The sequence below is a fragment of the Bufo gargarizans genome, chromosome 4, assembly GCF_014858855.1.
Source record: "Bufo gargarizans isolate SCDJY-AF-19 chromosome 4, ASM1485885v1, whole genome shotgun sequence".
NCBI classification, from domain to species: Eukaryota; Metazoa; Chordata; class Amphibia; order Anura; family Bufonidae; genus Bufo; species Bufo gargarizans.
In genome coordinates, this window is record NC_058083.1 from 469,234,340 (window position 1) to 469,253,952 (window position 19,613).

Below are 19,613 nucleotides of genomic sequence, written 5' to 3' on the forward strand. Positions count from 1 at the left end.
ATAGATAATAATTTTTTAAAAAAAAGTCTGAAAGTAGAACAAAAAGCATAGCCTCTCACGTCGGTGAAATGAATTTCTATATGGTGTCTTCTGTTCTGCTAATACGCACTGCTCTATCTGCCACATCGTGTCACGTATGTACAGTATGTAAGTACATAATCTAAAGCTGGTCATACATGTTAGATTGTACGTTCGGCCAACAGCTACATATTTCCTCTGACCTCCGCCCAATAAATATGCACATTGGGCTTGGCCGAGCGTGTATCTGCTCTGAACGAGGCTGCTCTGAATGGTGGCTTAACACACAAAGAATAAAAGGATTAAGCATGTTGAAATCAAACTCTCGGATACCTCTTTTCTCCGATATGTGCTGCTGGGGGACAGCTGGGAGGTCCTCATACACATTAGTTGGTGAGAAGGTCCAGGCAAAATAGGCAAACACCAAAGGGGTTGTTCACCTTCAGGAACCTTGCTGACAGAGCCCATCCCCACGTGGTCAGACCAGTGGAGGGAGGCATATTTACCAGTTCCCCACCACTGGATTCCTGCTCCTTCACTAACCCGCTGTTGCTCTGGTCCCCAATGTCAACATACTATTTCATGTGGGTACTGCAGCCAATGACCAGCCTCAGTGGGCACGTGATCCACGACAAATAGAATGCTGTCAGCTACGAACTGGATAAGAATGCTTCTACACGCAGATCTGACCAAAAGAGACCCAAATTGGTAGAGAATGAGCCATAAGTCAGCAACAAGGAGCAGGTAAGCATGCTTCCTCCAAAGGTCTGGCCATGTGGGGACGTCTGCCCAAAAGAGCCCTGAATTGGGAGAGAAGGAGCCGAAAGCCAGCAACAAGGACCAGGTAAGTATGCTTCCCTCAGCAGTTATGGCCATGTGGGGAGGTCTGCTTAAAAGAGCCCTGAATTGGGAGTAGGGCTGAAATGATTACTCTATTTAATTGAGTAATTCGACCCCAAAAAATCCTCAATGCTAATTTTTGGCATAGAGGATTCGTTTGTGTCATATGACTATGGAGCGGGAGTGAAGCGCTTGGTATTACTTACCGCTCCTTGGCTACCCGCCGGCCCGTACCGTGCTGCACTTTCAGCCCTGACACATCGTCAGGACATAGTGCACGTATGCGTGCCGTGCACAATGACCCTACGCTGTGTGACGTCAGGACGGCAGTGCAGCGAGCGGAGAAGAAGACGGAGGAGCTGTGGAGCGGAGCCCCTACAGGAAAGGTAAGTACTGGCCACTCCATGTCCTCAACCTCACTGCAAGAAACAGCAAAGTAGGAGTGATGACGCTGCCATGAGCACACTACAGAGACCTGGGGTGACATGGTGCGGGGCAAGGAGGATCTGGGAGGCCAGGGATTGCAGGCAATGCACACTTCCGAGCTTCAATACTGCTGAGCTTAGTGCTTCCAGAGCCCAGCCCGACGGGATTGAGAACCAGTGGCACTAACACTCCGCAGTCAATGGGACGATTAGCAAGAAGCTGAAAAGTCTGGAGAAGGGTACAGTCAGCATGGAGGGGGCGTATGTAATAAACACTGGGGTGTGAGCTGCAGGCTTAGCAATAATAGGAATGGAAACTACAATTGGAGCACCCCATAAAATCAATGCTCAGGGGTGAACTCCTGATCACAGGCGGATTGTGACTGAACCTGAGAGAAAGTGCCTTCATGAACAGAATGCCGGAACTACAGTAAAGACTGACACATGTCCGGGGGGGGGGGGGGGTCAGCGCTTCTTCTCTGTAATATATGTCACCGAGTCATGCTCTATGGCTGAATGACTTACCTCCTGCTGTCCGGGGCACTCTGGACCGCTGCCGCCTGTTTCATCACTCGGACTGGCACTTAGGGGGGGGGCAAGCTCATGGCACTTAGGGGGGCAAGCTCATGGCACTTAGGGGGGCAAGCTCATGGCACTTAGGGGGGCAAGCTCATGGCACTTAGGGGGGCAAGCTCATGGCACTTAGGGGGGCAAGCTCATGGCACTTAGGGGGGCAAGCTCATGGCACTTAGGGGGGCAAGCTCATGGCACTGCGGTGGGGGAGCGCTAAAAGCACTAGGGGAACAGAGCTGATGGCACTGGGGGAATAGTGGAGCTGGTGGCATTTAGGGGGGCAAGCTGAAGGCACTGCGGTGGGGAGAGCTGATAGCACTGGGGGATAGAAGAGCTGATGGCACTGTGGTGGGGGAACGCTGAAGGCACTAGGGGAACGGAGCTGATGGCACTGGGGGGAAAGTGGAGCTGAGGGCACTGGGGGGAAACTGATGCACTTGGGAATGATCACACAGGGGGGAACGAAAGGTGTTGGGGACTAATGGCAGGGGGTCCGATTAGTTTTTATAAAGGAAAACAGTCTATTAATTCATTTTTTCTCATTAGAGTACTCAATTAATCGTAAAAATAATCGGTAGAATACTCGATTTCTAAAATAATCGTTTACTGCAGCCCTAATTGGGAGAGAAACCAGAAACAAGGAGCAGGTAAGCATGATTCCTTCTGCAGGTAGGGCCATGTGGGGGGCTCTGCCTAAAACACCCCCCGAACTGGGAGAGGAGGAGACGGACTCAGCAGCAAGGACCAGGTAAGCATGCTTCCCTCCGAAGGTCTGGCCATGTGTGGGGGTGGGGATGTGCCCAAAAGACTCTTAAAGATGAACATGATCTAGGCATGGCCAGCCTAACACAACAATAAGGGTAGACAGATGCTGACATAAAGATTTTGGTCACTGTGGTTACAGTGATGATTCAGGGAGAAATATGCTATTCCTCATATTAAAAACTTCTATTAATAAAATAGAAAAAACAGAAGGCAATTTATCTCAGCTTTTAAAGGTTACAACAGCTGCACAGACGCATGTCTGCACCTATACTACCAGACGCCGTGGTTCTATCATTTTGCCTATTAAATTATGACACATTCAAAGACAGAAAGAAACCATATTAGCGGCCACCCTACACTTGGCACCAGCCATGTGATGATCATCAGCTTGGCAGACGATACTGGTTACACTTTGAATGTAACATAAAAAGTACAAGTAGCTCGCAATTTTCCTTCCGCGCTCAGAAAGCTTTGACAATCCTGCAGACGAACTGTGATTAAAGGACTACGGTTACATCTGAAAGGGGATTTTAACAAAGGAAAATCAACACATCTCTGGAGGGCAAGGCGTCAAAATGATGTTCGCATCGCAGCAGGGCACTACCTGGTCTACTTGACCATTTTCTTCTTCAAGAGAACAAATTAAATATCAGAAAGAAAAGTGATTATCTACTTATTTATTTCCCATTGCCTCAACATATTTTGTGGCGCTCTACATGGATTTCCATCAGTGACTGTCCTTAATAAACTCATAATCTAAGGGTACGTTCACACTTGGGGCAGAGGATTCCAGCAATCCGGACGCAAACTGATGGCATTTGTGAGACGCATCTGGATCGGTCTGACAAATGCATTAAAATCCCGGATCCGTCTCTCCAGTGTCATCCGGAAAAACGGATCCGGTATTCATTTTTTGGGCATTTTTAAAGGTCTGCGCATCCGTTTTGCCGCAACACTTAATTTACTTAATGTAAATTAATGCTGGATCCGGCATTTCGGCAAGTGATCAGTATTTTTGGCCAGAGAGAAAACTGCAGCATGCTGCAGTATCTTCTCCGTCCAAAAAACGTAAGAGGGACTGAACCGATACATCCCGATGCATACTGAACGGATTGCTCTCCATTCAGAATGCGCAAGGATAAAACTGATCAGTTTTTTTTTCCGGTATTGAGCTCCTGTGACGAAACTCAATACCGGAAAACAAAAACGCTAGTGTGAAAGTACCCTAAATTCCCTACATAAAAGACAAAGATAAACACAAAGGGCGATTAGATAGGACAGGGGTTCAGCAACCTCTAGCACTCCAGCTGTGGTAAAACTAAAACTCCCAGCATGCTCTATTCTCTTCTACGGGAGTTCTGACAACAGCCAAAAAAGTGTGCATGCTGGGAGTCGTAGTCTCACCACAGCTGGTGTGCCGGAGATTGCAGATCCCTGATGCAGAAAATGCCTATTCCTGTCCACAAAACAGACAAGAACAGGGCAGGTTCTGTATTTCTGCGGGGCGGACATTGTTATAAACAGAAGCACAGTGTGCTGTCCACATTTTTGGCAGCCTAATTGAAATGAACGGGTCTTCATCCAATCTGCAAAAAATGTTGATCTGATGCAGAAAAAAATGCAGTCATGTGCACGAGTCCTGATGACAACGTCACTCTCGCACGCCCTATGTACCTACACAAGAGGAAAGCACTACTACACCAACGTAGGAATAGCAAGAGGACACGCCACAGGCACCACGTTAGCAAGCATTGGGAAAGGAGCAAATGGGTCAGAAAGATCATGGTAGAACATCACTATACCAAGTGGTGAAGAGAAAGTTCTTAGATAGTGAGACATTTACATAGTTATACCTGAACTCTGAAAAATATCACAAATCTGCAAATCTGAATCTGCAAAAAAAATTACTTTGCAGCAATGAAAGCCTAATCGGATGCCCTACACACAGATAAAGATCCCGGTAAATGAGGCAACAGAGCGAATAGCTCCTTCCCGAAAACTGGCTGTTCATTACAGGAGGCGAAAGCTGCATTTATATAGAGCAGTCGCCTCCGCTGTAGAGGGATCAGCAATCGCTAGAGGACTTTTCTGGGCAGCAGATCGCTGTAGACAGGACAATCTGCTGATTTAGGTGACCACAGCAGCGATGCTCTCACCCGATCCACAAGCTTGCTCATCGTGCGAACAGCGGCACCTGTAGACAGGACAATCTGCTGCCCAGAAACGCTGATTTAGGTGACCACAGCAGCGATGCTCTCACCCGATCCACAAGCTTCCTCATCGTGCGAACAGCGGCACCTGTAGACAGGATAATTGTGGGCAAAAACGCTCCTTCCTGATTATTGTTCAAATCATTGGCCCATGTAAAGGGGCCTTACTTATATCTATTACTGCATATAGCGCTTGCTAATGAAGGAAGAGGGCGATGTTTCAGCCCTGACCCTGAGCAATGTGACGTGGCCCTTCAAGGGATTGTACAGTCTTGTGTGTGTGTATAAGTTAGTCAACTTTCACACTCGCGTTTTGGCTTTCCGTTTGTGAGATCCGTTCAGGGCTCTCACAAGCGGCCCAAAACGCATCAGTTTGCATTCTAATGCATTCTGAATGGAAAAGGATCCGCTCAGAATGCATCAGTTTGCCTCCGTTCAGTGTCCATTCCGCTTTGGAGGCGGACACCAAAACGCTGCTTGCAGGTTGAGGAAACTGAGCCAAACGGATCCGTCCTGACACACAATGCAAGTCAATGGGGACGGATCTGTTTTCTATGACACAATATGGCACAATAGAAAACAGATCCGTCCTCCATTGACTTTCAATGGTGTTCAAGACAGATCCAAACGGTTGCATTATCTGAACGGATCCGTCCATGGCGGATTCGCACAAAACGCGAGTGTTAAAGTAGCCTAAAATGAAAATATATATATATTAAAATGAAGAGAAAATGCCACAGATTAAAAAACTTTAAACTGGTAATAGAGTGAGGGGTTTAATTATTTTCAAGGGCACTTTCATATTATAAATTATTAGTAGCACAGTTTTTCTTACTTACCCGGGGTTGTAAAGCATGACGGCTGAGAGATTTTCACATGATTTTGAAAGATCGGTCATGGACAAACTGAACGAGGAAAGCAAACCGCTCTGTGGAACAAAATATACAATACAAAGAATTGCTAAAAAAAAAAAAATGTTGCCCCACTTATATTGCATTTGAAAAGAGATATTAAAGAATAGTGTTGTCTGGTTTGGACCCCAACAATTAACTGTAATGCAAAGAGGAACCCTACAGAAAATGTTTCAGTGCCCTGCGGCGCCACCGTAGGGGAAACAAAGCATTGCACATTGTACATTGAAATCAATGGGACAGCTGTGTACAGCGTGGATGTGCTCAGTTCTCCAGTGAAAGAAAAGCTCTTTGCTGCAACGCTCCATTCTGGCTAATAGATGACGGCTCAGCATGGGAGAGCCCCTCTAAAAGGGCTTTAATATAAAAATGGATATTTACCCTGCAGTGAACAACTGAAACACTCTTTCCTAATATTACATTTCCTGATCCTGGGTTACAGTCTCTATTTCTCTTCAATGCTGGATTCATAATAGACCAACTTAGGCCACATTTACATCTGCGCTGTGAACTTAGCCGGCGACCACCACGCAACGCCGGCTCTCCATTTACTGTACTGGGATTCGGCTGGGATCCAGCCGCTTTCCGGCACACATGGTCAGACAAGAAATGCTGCATATAGTATTTTTTGTCCAGAAGAAGGCCAGCTATATGCCGTATACAGTGAATTCTGGCAATCTGTTCCTCCACCAGAACAGACCTCTGGAGTTCACAGTGCATATGTGGACGTGGCCATACAGAGCTACAATGTTCCTTCCTGTTTAACTGTCTGCACAAAGATTGGTTCCGAAGGTTTGAAAATCTGTCACCTAACCCTGTACAGCTATGTGATTGAAAAAACTTCCAGGGCAGTAGATTTAAATAGACTACTTGTCTCTACCACTACATACTTTATAGGTGACTTATACCTAAAGTAAAGAAGAACTCCCACAAAAAAAAATATTCTCTGACCTGCATGATGTAATCTGTAGTGAAGGTAATCGTCTTGCCAGTAATTGTATTTGTGAGTTATAACCTCCCTTCTGATTCTCAGCTGTGTCATGTGACCAACACTCTGATCTTCAACTGACACAGGACAGGAAGTCAGTTACTTCTCTATTCATTCCTAGGAGACTGACATTGAGGCTCCCATAGGAATACATAGAGAAAATGGCTTCTTGTCCACACATAAGATGCTGTGTTATTTGGAAAGTCTGATTGCTGGTTACATAACACAGCTGAGGATCAGAAGAGAGGGGATAACTCACAAATACAGTCACTGGTAAGAAGATCACCTTCACTACAGTTTACATCTTGATCCTTTCTAACAGGTCTAACAGAGAATAAACATTTTTGTCGGACTGCTACTTTAATATATGTGTTGATGCAAGCTCATTTAAATGCTATGAACTTAGTACAAAGGTGCCCATACACTTTCAATAGCTGTCGACTGACAATTCGCTCAAACATACATGCTGGGCTTGACCAAATTTCTATGTGCTTTCAGAAGGGAGACAGGAGAATTCCACTGGTTTGTTGATCGCGCTGCCTTCTGACTGCAAAAAGTTCCAATCCCAGACCCTCTTTTTTCTCCAATGCTCAGGTTGTTTCACTTTGTAGCCACACAAACGGTTACCAGAGGCTAGGTGCACTCACGTACACCGCACCCAAGAGGGAAGTATTAGTACAAATAGTGAAGTTCCACCAGGTATTTATCGCAATCAGCAGGTTTTATTCTACCTACCAAAAAGTCTAAAATCTCAGTCATAAAAACAAGTCTTTTTCATCACAGATCCACCTGACCCGGGTTTCGCCAGTCCAGCTTCGTCAGGGGCGATGATGTCTTGCCCCACAGGTGCAGTATTTATTGAGCCACAACCCCTTTTAACGGCCGCCCACTAATATACATATTTCTATGTTATTTTCTTATTTTTAGATGTTCACATAATGCAATAACTGACAACAGGTTTCAAAGCCTTAGGCCACCTTCACACTTGCGTTCAGAGCAGATCCGTCTGGTGTCTGCATAGACGGATCCGCTCCTATAATGCAGACGATGCATTATAGGAGCGGGGTTGTGGCTCAATAAATACTGCACCTGTGGGGCAAGACATCATCGCCTCTGACGAAGCTGGACTGGCGAAACCCGGGTCGGGTGGATCTGTGATGAAAAAGACTTGTTTTTATGACTGAGATTTTAGACTTTTTGGTAGGTAGAATAAAACCTGCTGATTGCGATAAATACCTGGTGGAACTTCACTATTTGTACTAATACTTCCCTCTTGGGTGCGGTGTACGTGAGTGCACCTAGCCTCTGGTAACCATTTGTGTGGCTACAAAGTGAAACAACCTAAGCATTGGAGAAAAAAAAAAAAAAGAGGGTCTGGGATTGGAACTTTTGCACTCAGAAGGCAGCGCGATCAACAAACTTGGACATTTTAACTGTGAAGCGACCTATACGCACGTCGCTTGGTGGATCTGCAGCGCCGATAAGTACACCAAAAATTCGAGATTGTTTTTATATTGTTTAGGCCTCATGCACACGACCGTTGTGTGCATCCGTGGCCGTTGGGCCGTTTTCCGTTTTTTTTTCGCGGACCCATTGACTTTCAATGGGTCCGTGGGAAAATCGGAAAATGCACCGTTTTGCAGCAGAGACCGTGATCCGTGTATCCTGTCCGTCAAAAAAATAGGACCTGTCCTATTTTTTTGACGGACAACGGTTCACGGACCCATTCAAGTCAATGGGTCCGTGAAAGAACACGGATGCACACAAGATTGGCATCCGTGTCTGTGATCCGTGGCCGTAGGTTACTTTCATACAGACGGATCCGAAGATCCGTCTGCATAAAAGCTTTTTCAGAGCTGAGTTTTCACTTCATGAAAACTCAGATCCGACAGTATATTCTAACACAGAGGCGTTCCCATAGTGATGGGGACGCTTCTAGTTAGAATATACAACGAACTGTGTACATGACTGCCCCCTGCTGCCTGGCAGCACCCGATCTCTTACAGGGGGCTGTGATCCATACAATTAACCCCTCGGGTGCTGCACCTGAAGGGGTTAATTGTGCGTATCATAGCCCCCTGTAAGAGATCCGGGGTTGCCAGGCAGCAGGGGGCAGACCCCCCTCCCTTACCAGTTTAAATTTCATTGGTGGCCAGTGCGGCCCGTAATAATAACATTGGTGGCACAGTGTGCGCTGCCCCCCCCCCCCTTCCTCCCTCTATTGTATTACTACGTTGGTGGCACAGTGTGCGGCCTCCCCCGGCCCCCCCTCCCTCCCTCTATTGCATTAATAACATTGGTGGCAGTGTGCGGCCTCCCTTCTCTCTCCCTCCCCCCCCCCCCCCGATCATTGGTGGCAGCGGAGTTCTGATCGGAGTCCCAGTTTAATCGCTGGGGCTCCGATCGGTAACCATGGCAACCAGGACGCTACTGCAGTCCTGGTTGCTATGGTTACTTAGCAATAGTAGAAGCATCATACTTACCTGCTGGCTGCTGCGATGTCTGTGTCCGGCCGGGAGCTCCTCCTACTGGTAAGTGACAGCAATGCACCGCACAGACCTGTCACTTACCAGTAGGAGGAGCTCCCGGCCGGACACAGACATCGCAGCAGCCAGCAGGTAAGTATGATGCTTCTACTATTGCTAAGTAACCATAGCAACCAGGACTGCAGTAGCGTCCTGGTTGCCATGGTTACCGATCGGAGCCCCAGCGATTAAACTGGGACTCCGATCAGAACTCCGCTGCCACCAATGATCGGGGGGGGGGGGGAGGGAGAGTGCCACCAATTTTATTAATGCAATAGAGGGAGGGAGGGGGGGCCGGGGGAGGCGCACACTGTGCCACCAACATATTAATACAATAGAGGGAGGAAGGGGGGGGCCGGCGCACACTGTGCCACCAATGTTATTAATACAATAGAGGGAGGGAGGGGGGGCCGCACTGGCCACCAATGAAATTTAAACTGGGGAGGGAGGGGGGTCTGCCCCCTGCTGCCTGGCAGCCCCGGATCTCCTACTGGGGGCTATGATACGCACAATTAACCCCTTCAGGTGCGGCACCTGAGGGGTTAATTGTGCTGATCACAGCCCCCTGTAAGAGATCGGGTGCTGCCAGGCAGCAGGGGGCAGTCATGTACACAGTTTGTAGTATATTCTAACTAGAAGCGTCCCCATCACCATGGGAACGCCTCTGTGTTAGAATATACTGTCTGATATGGGTTTTCACGATGTAACTCATATCCGACAGTATATTCTAACATAGAGGCGTTCCCATGGTGATGGGGACGCTTCAAGTTAAAATATACCATCGGATTGGAGAAAACTCAGATCCGATGGCATAAAAGAGACTCCAGACTTTACATTGAAAGTCAATGGGGACAGATCAGTTTGCAATTGCACCATATTGTGTCAACGTCAAACGGATCCGTCCCCATTGACTTGCATTGTAATTCAGGACAGATCAGTTTGGCTCCGCACGGCCTTTTTTTCATGTCCGTGGATCCTCCAAAAATCAAGGAAGACCCACGGACGAAAAACTGTCACAGATCACGGACCCAGTTTTTGCGGACCGTAAAAAAAAAAAAAACAGTCGTGTGCATGAGGCCTTAGGAGAATTCCACTGCCAGACAACTATTGGGAGGCCAAGAGGACCAGGGGTAGAAATTCAACATATTCGATCCTTCTCTTCCCCAACATCATTAATCAGTGGAGAGTCCAGAGCTCCCCACACACATTAGATTGTCACCTGGCCCCATCGAAAGTTGTGGTTTCGGCCAGCAATACGCTAACGTCTGTTAGGTGCCTTAGGTAATAAAGATCATGGTATTCTAGTTGCATCCTTATTTGAAAAGAGGACTACACAATTCAAACATTTTCTATGCAATAAGAGGCAGATTTACTATATTTTCATTTGTTTCCTTACCTTCCTTTTTTCTCTTAATTTAGCAGCTTCTTTTGGATGATTAAAGCGAAACATGTTGGTCCTTCCCAAGAGAATAACCGCACCTTGAAATTCAAACCATAATGATTTTTACATATTTCAAAATATTTTATTTAAAGAAAAAGTCATTTCAAAAATAAAATAAATAAATAAATAAAAAGATGGAAAAATGCTACACAGGCAGGACAGGAGGGAATCTACCATGGCCTTTACACCAGAAAACTGGCATCTACAAGTCAGACATTTTTTAGTAATGGTAAGATGAGACAACCCTTTTAATACCGATCCAATGATACAGAAATGACCATTTTATTTCATAAACAAGACTCAGAACAGAGAAAGAAAAAAGTAATACAACAAAATGCAATTCGAAAGCTAATCACATTTCCATCATCACGTGATGGTTTATATTTTTAAGCGCTTTTCTAAGTTGCCTGACCAATTACTGTGTTTAGAAGATAAATGATCTAAACCTTCATGTAAATTCATCCACACTCGTTGATCTTCTATTTTCCCACAACTCAAATGTATTATCAGGCATCTGCCAATTACTCACTGCAAAGCCCGGGGAGGTGCAGTTAAGCTCTCCACAGCTAGAAATGTTCCAACAAAGGCGTTATATCAGTTCAGCTAAGTGTCATATTAAAAAAGACTCGTAAGATAGAAAGAAAATGCCGAAGGGGCCTGGATCAGAATTACGAATGAGTGTATGACGGCGACTGGAATAAAACAATTAAATAAGCCCCTTAAAGAAAACAATAACCTGATTATTAACCTTGCATTAAAGTTGCTGGAACTACTTATGAGCTGGGTCTCGGTACTTGCAAAGCTATGTGTTGCATTAAATGTCTTGTGTAATACAGAGCCCAATCAGCGAGATACTGTGCAGCGTTTCATATTTCCACATCACGCTAAGAAAAGCGTGCTAATAATAATAAAGCAGATGGTAAACTGATGGACTAGGCGGAAGGTTAAGCACAATGGTTATGCGTGTACCATAGCTCATTTTACTCACAAGGTATTCTTCCCGGCCTCATCTACCACAGTTCGGTTCACTGAGCCTTGACAGTCAAATCCGTTCTTACCCAATAAAAGCTAATCATATGTATACATCTCTGCCGGTGTGCGACGCCACACTATATGGTAGAAACCAGGCCACAGCTTCACTAAAAGCACTTTCAATCGATTGTATAAACCTATTGGTTGAGTGACGTCTGTTATGAAGTGACCTGATAAAGGAGTTGTCTCAGTTGGAGACAGAATATGGCAAGTACCGCTCCTGGTATACAGACGATTGTGCCAGCGGCCGCTGCAGGGAAATTTAGCATTACATCATTCCCATTCTGATGAATGGCCGTCCTGGTTAAACAAGGACGACTCGAGTCCACCAGAATGAGAGGCACGCCTACAGAATGGCTCATTGATGGTGGTACCGAGTGAGAGACCCCACTCTATGATGTCCATCTACCCCATCAGGACACATGGACAAGGGTTAACCTTTTTAAATACCGTGCTCCCTCAGAATACAATATTTTCAACATACAATGGTCTTTTCTGACCCATTGTAAGTTGAAACTAGGCTCAGCATACAATGTCTCAGACTCAGATCTAACCAATCAAGGCCACCTCCCTGGTAAAATTGCTGTATTCCTGACTGTTATCTGTGAGGACTGGTTTAATCTGTCCTAGGCTAATTTCACACTAGCGGCAGGACGGATCGCACAGGCTGTTCACCCTGTCGGATCCGTCCTGCCGCTATTTTGCCGTGCCGCCGGACGGCCGCTCCATCCCCATTGACTATAATGGGGACGGGGCGGAGCCCTGGCGCAGCACGGCAGTTCACTGTGAGAGGCCGCTGGACTAAAAAGTTGGACATGCAGTACTTTTAGTCCGGCGGCCTTTCACCGTCCACTGCTGTGCTGCGCCGGAGCTCCACCCCCGTCCCCATTATAGTCAATGGGGACGGAGTGGTGGTCCGGCAGCACAGCGACAGGTCGGATCCAACAGGGTGAACAGCCTGTCGGATCCATCCTGCCGCTAGTGTGAAAATAGCTTTAGTTATCTGCTTATTTTTCTTAAATCTTCATTTTCTCTTACCTTGGACGACATTTTGGGGCTTTGGAACCGATTACTCAAGTTACAATGGTTTCAACATACAATGGTCGTCCTGGAACCAATTAATATTAGAACTTAGATATTACAAGCTTACTTTGCAGTATAAAAACCGCAGTAAGCCATGAAACGGAGTTGAACTCCTGGTGACACTGAGTGTTCCTCCAGAAGGTCTTGTCTATTTGCTAAAAAAAAAAAGAAATTCAGTGTTTCCCCCAGAAACAGTTTGAATCTTGACCAAGGGCTGTTTCTCGTATTGAAGCTCATCCCATATCCAGTGATTGGTGCTGGGCTGCAATGCCAGACACAACCAATGAACAAGAGCGGCACAGTTTCTACAAAAAAGCGGTCCTTTCTTTACAACCATTCAGCCCTTTTAAATTGTGTTTCCGTGATTGTATCCAGACATCACTATTTAAAGGGGCTGTCCCACAAGAAATATTCAATATTTATTAAACCAGCACCTGGATCTGAATACTTTTGTAATTGCTTGTAATTAATTATTTATACATAATATAAAGTCCCTCACCAAAAAGTGTGTTGTAGGCACAGCTCCTGTATGTGTTCGCGGCAGGCAATCCAGCACTTGGCCACAGCGGAAAGACAAGAAGGTAAAAATCCAAATCTTGCTGCTAAAAAAGTATAATTTATTCAATCCAATACAAATTAGGACAAGATAGCTTTAAAAAAAAAAAAAATTCCAATAGTGTTGCTGACGTGTTTCGCACGTTACCCGTGCTTAGTCATCATTTATTGGATTGAACAAAGATAACTTTTGTTAGCAGCAAGATCTGGATTTATTTTTCTGATTAAACATTTAGTTTAGCCACAGAGCGAGCTATATATATATATATATATATACAGACGTGGACAAAATTGTTGGTACCCTTTGGTCAATGAAAGAAAAAGTCACAATGGTCACAGAAATAACTTTAATCTGACAAAAGTAATAATAAATTAAAATTCTATAAATGTTAACCAATGAAAGTCAGACATTGTTTTTCAACCATGCTTCAACAGAATTATGTAAAAAAATAAACTCATGAAACAGGCATGGACAAAAATGATGGTACCCCTAACTTAATATTTTGTTGCGCAACTTTTGAGGCAATCACTGCAATCAAACGCTTCCTGTAACTGTCAATGAGACATCTGCACCTCTCAGCAGGTATTTTGGCCCACTCCTCATGAGCAAACTGCTCCAGTTGTGTCCGGTTTGAAGGGTGCCTTTTCCAGACTGCATGTTTCAGCTCCTTCCAAAGATCCTCAATAGGATTGAGGTCAGGGCTCATAGAAGGCCACTTTAGAATAGTCCAATTTTTTCCTCTTAGCCATTCTTGGGTGTTTTTAGCGGTGTGTTTTGGGTCATTGTCCTGTTGCAAGACCCATGACCTGCGACTGAGACCAAGCTTTCTGACACTGGCTAGTACATTTCTCTCTAGAATTCCTTGATAGTCTTGAGATTTCATTGTACCCTGCACAGATTCAAGACACCCTGTGCCAGACGCAGCAAAGCAGCCCCAGAACATAACAGAGCCTCCTCCATGTTTCACAGTAGGGACAGTGTTCTTTTCTTGATATGCTTCATTTTTTCGTCTGTGAACATACAGCTGATGTGCCTTGGCAAAAACTTCGATTTTTGTCTCATCTGTCCACAGGACATTCTCCCAGAAGCTTTGTGGCTTGTCAACATGTAGTTTGGCATATTCCAGTCTTGCTTTTTTATGATTCGTTTTCAACAATGGTGTCCTCCTTGGTCGTCTCCCATGTAGTCCACTTTGGCTCAAACAACGACGGATGGTGCGATCTGACACTGATGTTCCTTGAGCATGAAGTTCACCTTGAATCTCTTTAGAAGTCTTTCTAGGCTCTTTTGTTACCATTCGGATTATCCGTCTCTTAGATTTGTCATCAATTTTCCTCCTGCGGCCACGTCCAGGGAGGTTGGCTACAGTCCCATGGATCTTAAACTTATGAATAATATGTGCAACTGTACTCACAGGAACATCTAGTTGCTTGGAGATGGTCTTATAGCCTTTACCTTTAACATGCTTGTCTATAATTTTCTTTCTGATCTCTTGAGACAGCTCTTTCCTTTGCTTCCTCTGGTCCATGTCGAGTGTGGTACACACCATATCACCAAACAACACAGTGATTACCTGGAGCCATATATATAGGCCCAATGGCTGATTACAAGGTTGTAGACACCTGTGATGCTAATTAGTGGACACACCTTGAATTAACATGTCCCTTTGGTCACATTATGTTCTGTGTTTTCTAGGGGTACCATCATTTTTGTCCATGCCTGTTTCATGAGTTTATTTTTTTACATAATTCTGTTGAAGCATGGTTGAAAAACAATGTCTGACTTTCATTGGTTAACATTTATAGAATTTTAATTTATTATTACTTTTGTCAGATTAAAGTTATTTCTGTGACCATTGTGACTTTTTCTTTCATTGACCAAAGGGTACCAACAATTTTGTCCACGTCTGTATATATATATATATATATATATATATATATATATATATATATATATATATATATATATATATATATATATATATATAATGCCACCTGCTGTTGGTTATTTTACTTATTTCTTGACCACCTCACTGAGGTGGTCGCACATGCTCAGTTTAAATCTTCAACTGTCACTGTCTGTTAAAAGCTGCGGTAGTTATGGGGAAAAAGCTACAGAAGAAAGGACATGCTCACTGAAAAAGGACATGCTGCCAGCCTGAAATAAACCTAGCAGAACAATTGGAGTAATAAATAGGAAGGTATCTGGTCCCATGTGAGGTACAGGGCTGGGTCTAGCTTTGTTAGAAAGAAATTGTCATGTACTATACGATGTCTGATTTTCATTTTTTTGCATCAGTCATGGCATAACCCCTTTAATTTTTCATTTTAATTTCTACCATGATATGCCTAATTGTCTATAGAAAATTAGTTATTATGAAATGGAAGGATATGGGCGATTTGGTCAAATTTTCACTTGGCTATCTTCTCCAACTTCTATGTTAGCTCAGCTTGCACATCCATAGAGAGACTGAACATGCCACAGCCTAGGCACGTAATTGCACTTGAAGATCTAGTAAATTAGGTGCTAGTTTGTACTCCATATTAAAGGCCGCTACATCCCAAATGTGTCTGGCGAGCAACACGGTTTCATTGAGACACACTGTTCTGAGGGAATAAAGTTTCTCCTTGTGCAATCCGCCAAATTGTCATAGACAGTCTTATAGGCCAGGCAAATCTCCATGGGGGAAAAAGGGAATGTAAATAAGTTATTACGCAGGAGGACCAAAAGCTGGCTTTCTAGTGCCACCTATTGGATGGCTACCCTAAAAGTCAATATCTGGCACTTTAAACAGACCGTGTAATTTTACTTGGAATAAAGGGCTAAATCCAGAAGACACCCATCCACAAACAGCTGTTTAATGGTTTTTGCCCCTCTTCAGTGCAGAGGAGGATATGGGTTTGGCTGGGTGAGAGGCCTTTGATGTCAGTCTGGTGAATAAAGTTTAAACTTGTGGAGACCACCAAGTTGGGATCGGGAGTCATAAAAGGGAAATATATATATAAGCCCACATCCAGGAAGACAACAGCTGGCTCTCACAAAACCTGAAACAGCTGTCTGCTGATGGGTGTCTGTTCCTTATAGGAAAGATTCTGGTTTTGGCTTATATGCCAAATCATGTTCCAAAGTCTTTTTAAAGGGCCAGACATTGACACACAGGACATCTAATATGTGGCACTAGAGAGCCATTTTGTCCTGGAAAAGAGCTTACTTACATTCACATCGGCACACTCTGTAAAATAGAGCGCACTGTCTTTGATCTTATGCATATGTTCATCATAAACCTAGGCTTCGCTCACATATGTGTTGGAGACTCCATTTGGTCCACCCTTGCCGATTCCATCAAAAATCCAAACCATACAGATCCCCATATTGTCCGTCATGAAGTGGATATGTTTTTAACTTGCATTCCATTTGTCAGTTCATATCACAAAACAGAAAGAGGGAATGCCTGATGCAGATGTGAACAAAGCCAAAGACTAGGTTCATATCTACATTTGCTAAATGTGGAAATAAGTTCCAGCAGAGGAGGACACTACCGGAATTACCGTATCTGGTATGCATCCGTTTTTTAGTTGTTTTTTTGTTTTTTTTTGCCAGAACCTCGACTGATCCATTTATAGCTAATAGAGATCAGGCGGACCTCGCGGTGTCCGGCTATGCGGGATAAAGTACGTGTAAGTCCAATAATCTGCTCCTCTGCCAGAGCAGACTACTGGAATTACTGAATGCAGATGTGAACTTAGCCTAAAGTAGCTTGAATCTTCATAAAAAAAAAAAATGCACTTATCGAAGTCTGAATATTATAATTTTCATTATTTAATAAGCTTGTTTGAAAATGTGACTTTCCAGCTTTCTAAATGATTTCCTTTCCAGAGAAAACAACAGAACTCTTATCTCACTTCTATGATGATGAGCGCACAAACAGGGGGCATGAAAGGATCAGCTGGTGATTCATATTCAGAAAATAGGAGGTGGATGTGAAGTGATGAGAGTCCATACTTCATACAGGCTTAATATGTATTATAGTCACATGGTCTGAATGGTACATCTCGGAGTGAAATAAACATGTTTAATGACTTGGCTTTTCCACTTCATGGACTCATTTCAGAATCAGGACTCATTACTGAAACATGCAATCACCAGATGAAGCTGTTCTTGATCTATTATATGTTTATACATTAATCAGGGCTACATCGTAGGTGGAATTAAGTTAATTACATTGATGTAAACTCATTTATATAAGGGAAATGATTCTTGTTCACCAAAACTATTTGTAGCAGAATGCAGTACATGGTAGGCAACGTCAGGCTCTGTTGTTGTAATAGGAGGGGTTGGCCGAGTGTTTTATACCGATGACCACTACTCAGGATAGGTCAGCAGTATCTGATTGGTGGAGGACGGACCCCCTGGACCCCCGCCAATCAGCTGCACATCCCATAGCCTCTTGCTAAGCCATGTGAAGTCACATTTATAGGTCATATGGCCCAGGCACAGCTCAGTCAGCGCTACGAGGGGGCCACAGCACTCACTAGAGATCAGAGGGGATGATCACACACTGATGAGCTATAAAACACTTGGAAAACCTATTTTATTCAGAATATAAAAAGTGCATATATTTGGACAGTTACACAATCTTCATGATTTGGGCTCTGCATGCCACCACATTGGAATTGAAATGAAACAACCGAGATGCAATTGAAGTGTAAACTTTCAGCTTTAATTCAAGGGGTTGAACAAAAATATCCTGTAAAACAATTAGGAACTGTAGCTGTCCTTTGTGATGCTTTGCCAGACCTTTACTGCAGCGGTCTTTAGTTGATGCTTGTTTGTGGGTCATTCTGCCTTAAGTTTTGCTTTAAGTAAGTGAAATACATACTCAATCGGGTTGAGATCTAGTGATTCACTCGGCCATTGGAGAGTATTACATTTCTTTGCCTTAAAAAACTACTGGGTTGCTTTTGCAGTATGTTTTTGGTCATCGTCCATCAGTACTGTGAAGCGCCGTCCAATCAGTCTTGCAGAATGTGGTTGAATCTGAGCAAAAAGAATATCGGGGCCGTCTTTAACGCGGGGCAAAAGGGGCAGCTGCCTCTTGAGCCCCGCTGGCCAGTGGTGTAGCGTGTGGGGGCCAGGGGGGCTCTAGCAGGGCCGCACCGCCAATTAGGCCAAGGTGGACCCAGGCAGCGCGGCCCTGGTGACAAGTAGGGGGCGGCGGCAGGGCACAGGGAGATAAACGCTTCCATTGTGGAAGCGCTCATCTCCACAGTCATCTGTATCGCAGTCCTCAGGACAGCGATACAGATAGATGTGCTGCGGCGGGGCATGGGAGGGAGAGGAGTCTCCCTTCCCTGTTCTTCTGATAGGCTGCAGGCACTAGGCTTGCAGCCCATCAGAGGCCGCTGCAGGCGACGCCTGAGCCGTACAGCACTTGCTTCCAGCCTGATGGAGGTAAGTATAAGTGTTTATTTTTTTATATGGTACTACTTACTGGCACATGATTAAGGGGAAGCTATGGTGGCACTTGTTACTGGCACATGATTGGGGGCATCTATGGGGGCACTTGTGACTGGCACATGATTAGGGGGCATCTATGGGGGTACTTGTGACTGGCACATGATTAGGGGGCATCTATGGGGGTACTTGTGACTGGCACATGATTAGGGGGCATCTATGGGGGTACTTGTGACTGGCACATGATTAGGGGGCATCTATGGGGGTACTTGTGACTGGCACATGATTAGGGGGCATCTACGGGAGTACTTGTTACTGGCACATGATTGGTGGGCATTTATGGGAGCACTTGCTACTGGCACATTATTGGGGGGCATATATGGGGGCACATCTTACTGGCACATTATTGGGGGCAACTGTGGGGGCATCTATGGGGGCACTTATGGGCACATTGTTGGTGGCACTTTTTACTGGCACATTATTGGGTGGCACTATGGGGGCATCTATAGGGGCACTTCTTACTGGCACATTATTGGGGGCATTATGGGGGCATCTACTGAGGCCACGAAGAAGGGGTATTTTATATGGGGGGCTCTGTATAGGGGCATTTTATACTGGGGAACAATATGGTGGGTACTATGGGGAAGGGGAGAGAGGAGTACTATGGGGGGCACCAAGAAGGGGTATTTTATACTTGCAAATTATGGGGGACACTGAGGGCATCTACTGGGGCACTATATATGGGGCATTTTATACTGGTACATTATGGGGCATTAGGAAGAAGGGGGGAGA

At 44.8% G+C, this 19,613-nt stretch overlaps 1 protein-coding gene across 2 annotated transcripts in view; it reads right to left on the reverse strand.

The window, feature by feature from the left end:
- The window catches only part of KIF16B (kinesin family member 16B), a 327,221-nt gene that overhangs the window by 152,021 nt on the left and 155,587 nt on the right, over positions 1 to 19,613 (reverse strand). For both annotated transcript variants that reach the window (XM_044289350.1, XM_044289349.1), the window contains exons 16-17: positions 10,652 to 10,734; positions 5,671 to 5,759 (exon numbers count right to left, since the gene is read on the reverse strand). In XM_044289350.1, the coding sequence (XP_044145285.1) occupies positions 5,671 to 5,759; positions 10,652 to 10,734 (172 nt within the window). The remainder of the gene's footprint in view (positions 1 to 5,670; positions 5,760 to 10,651; positions 10,735 to 19,613) is intronic.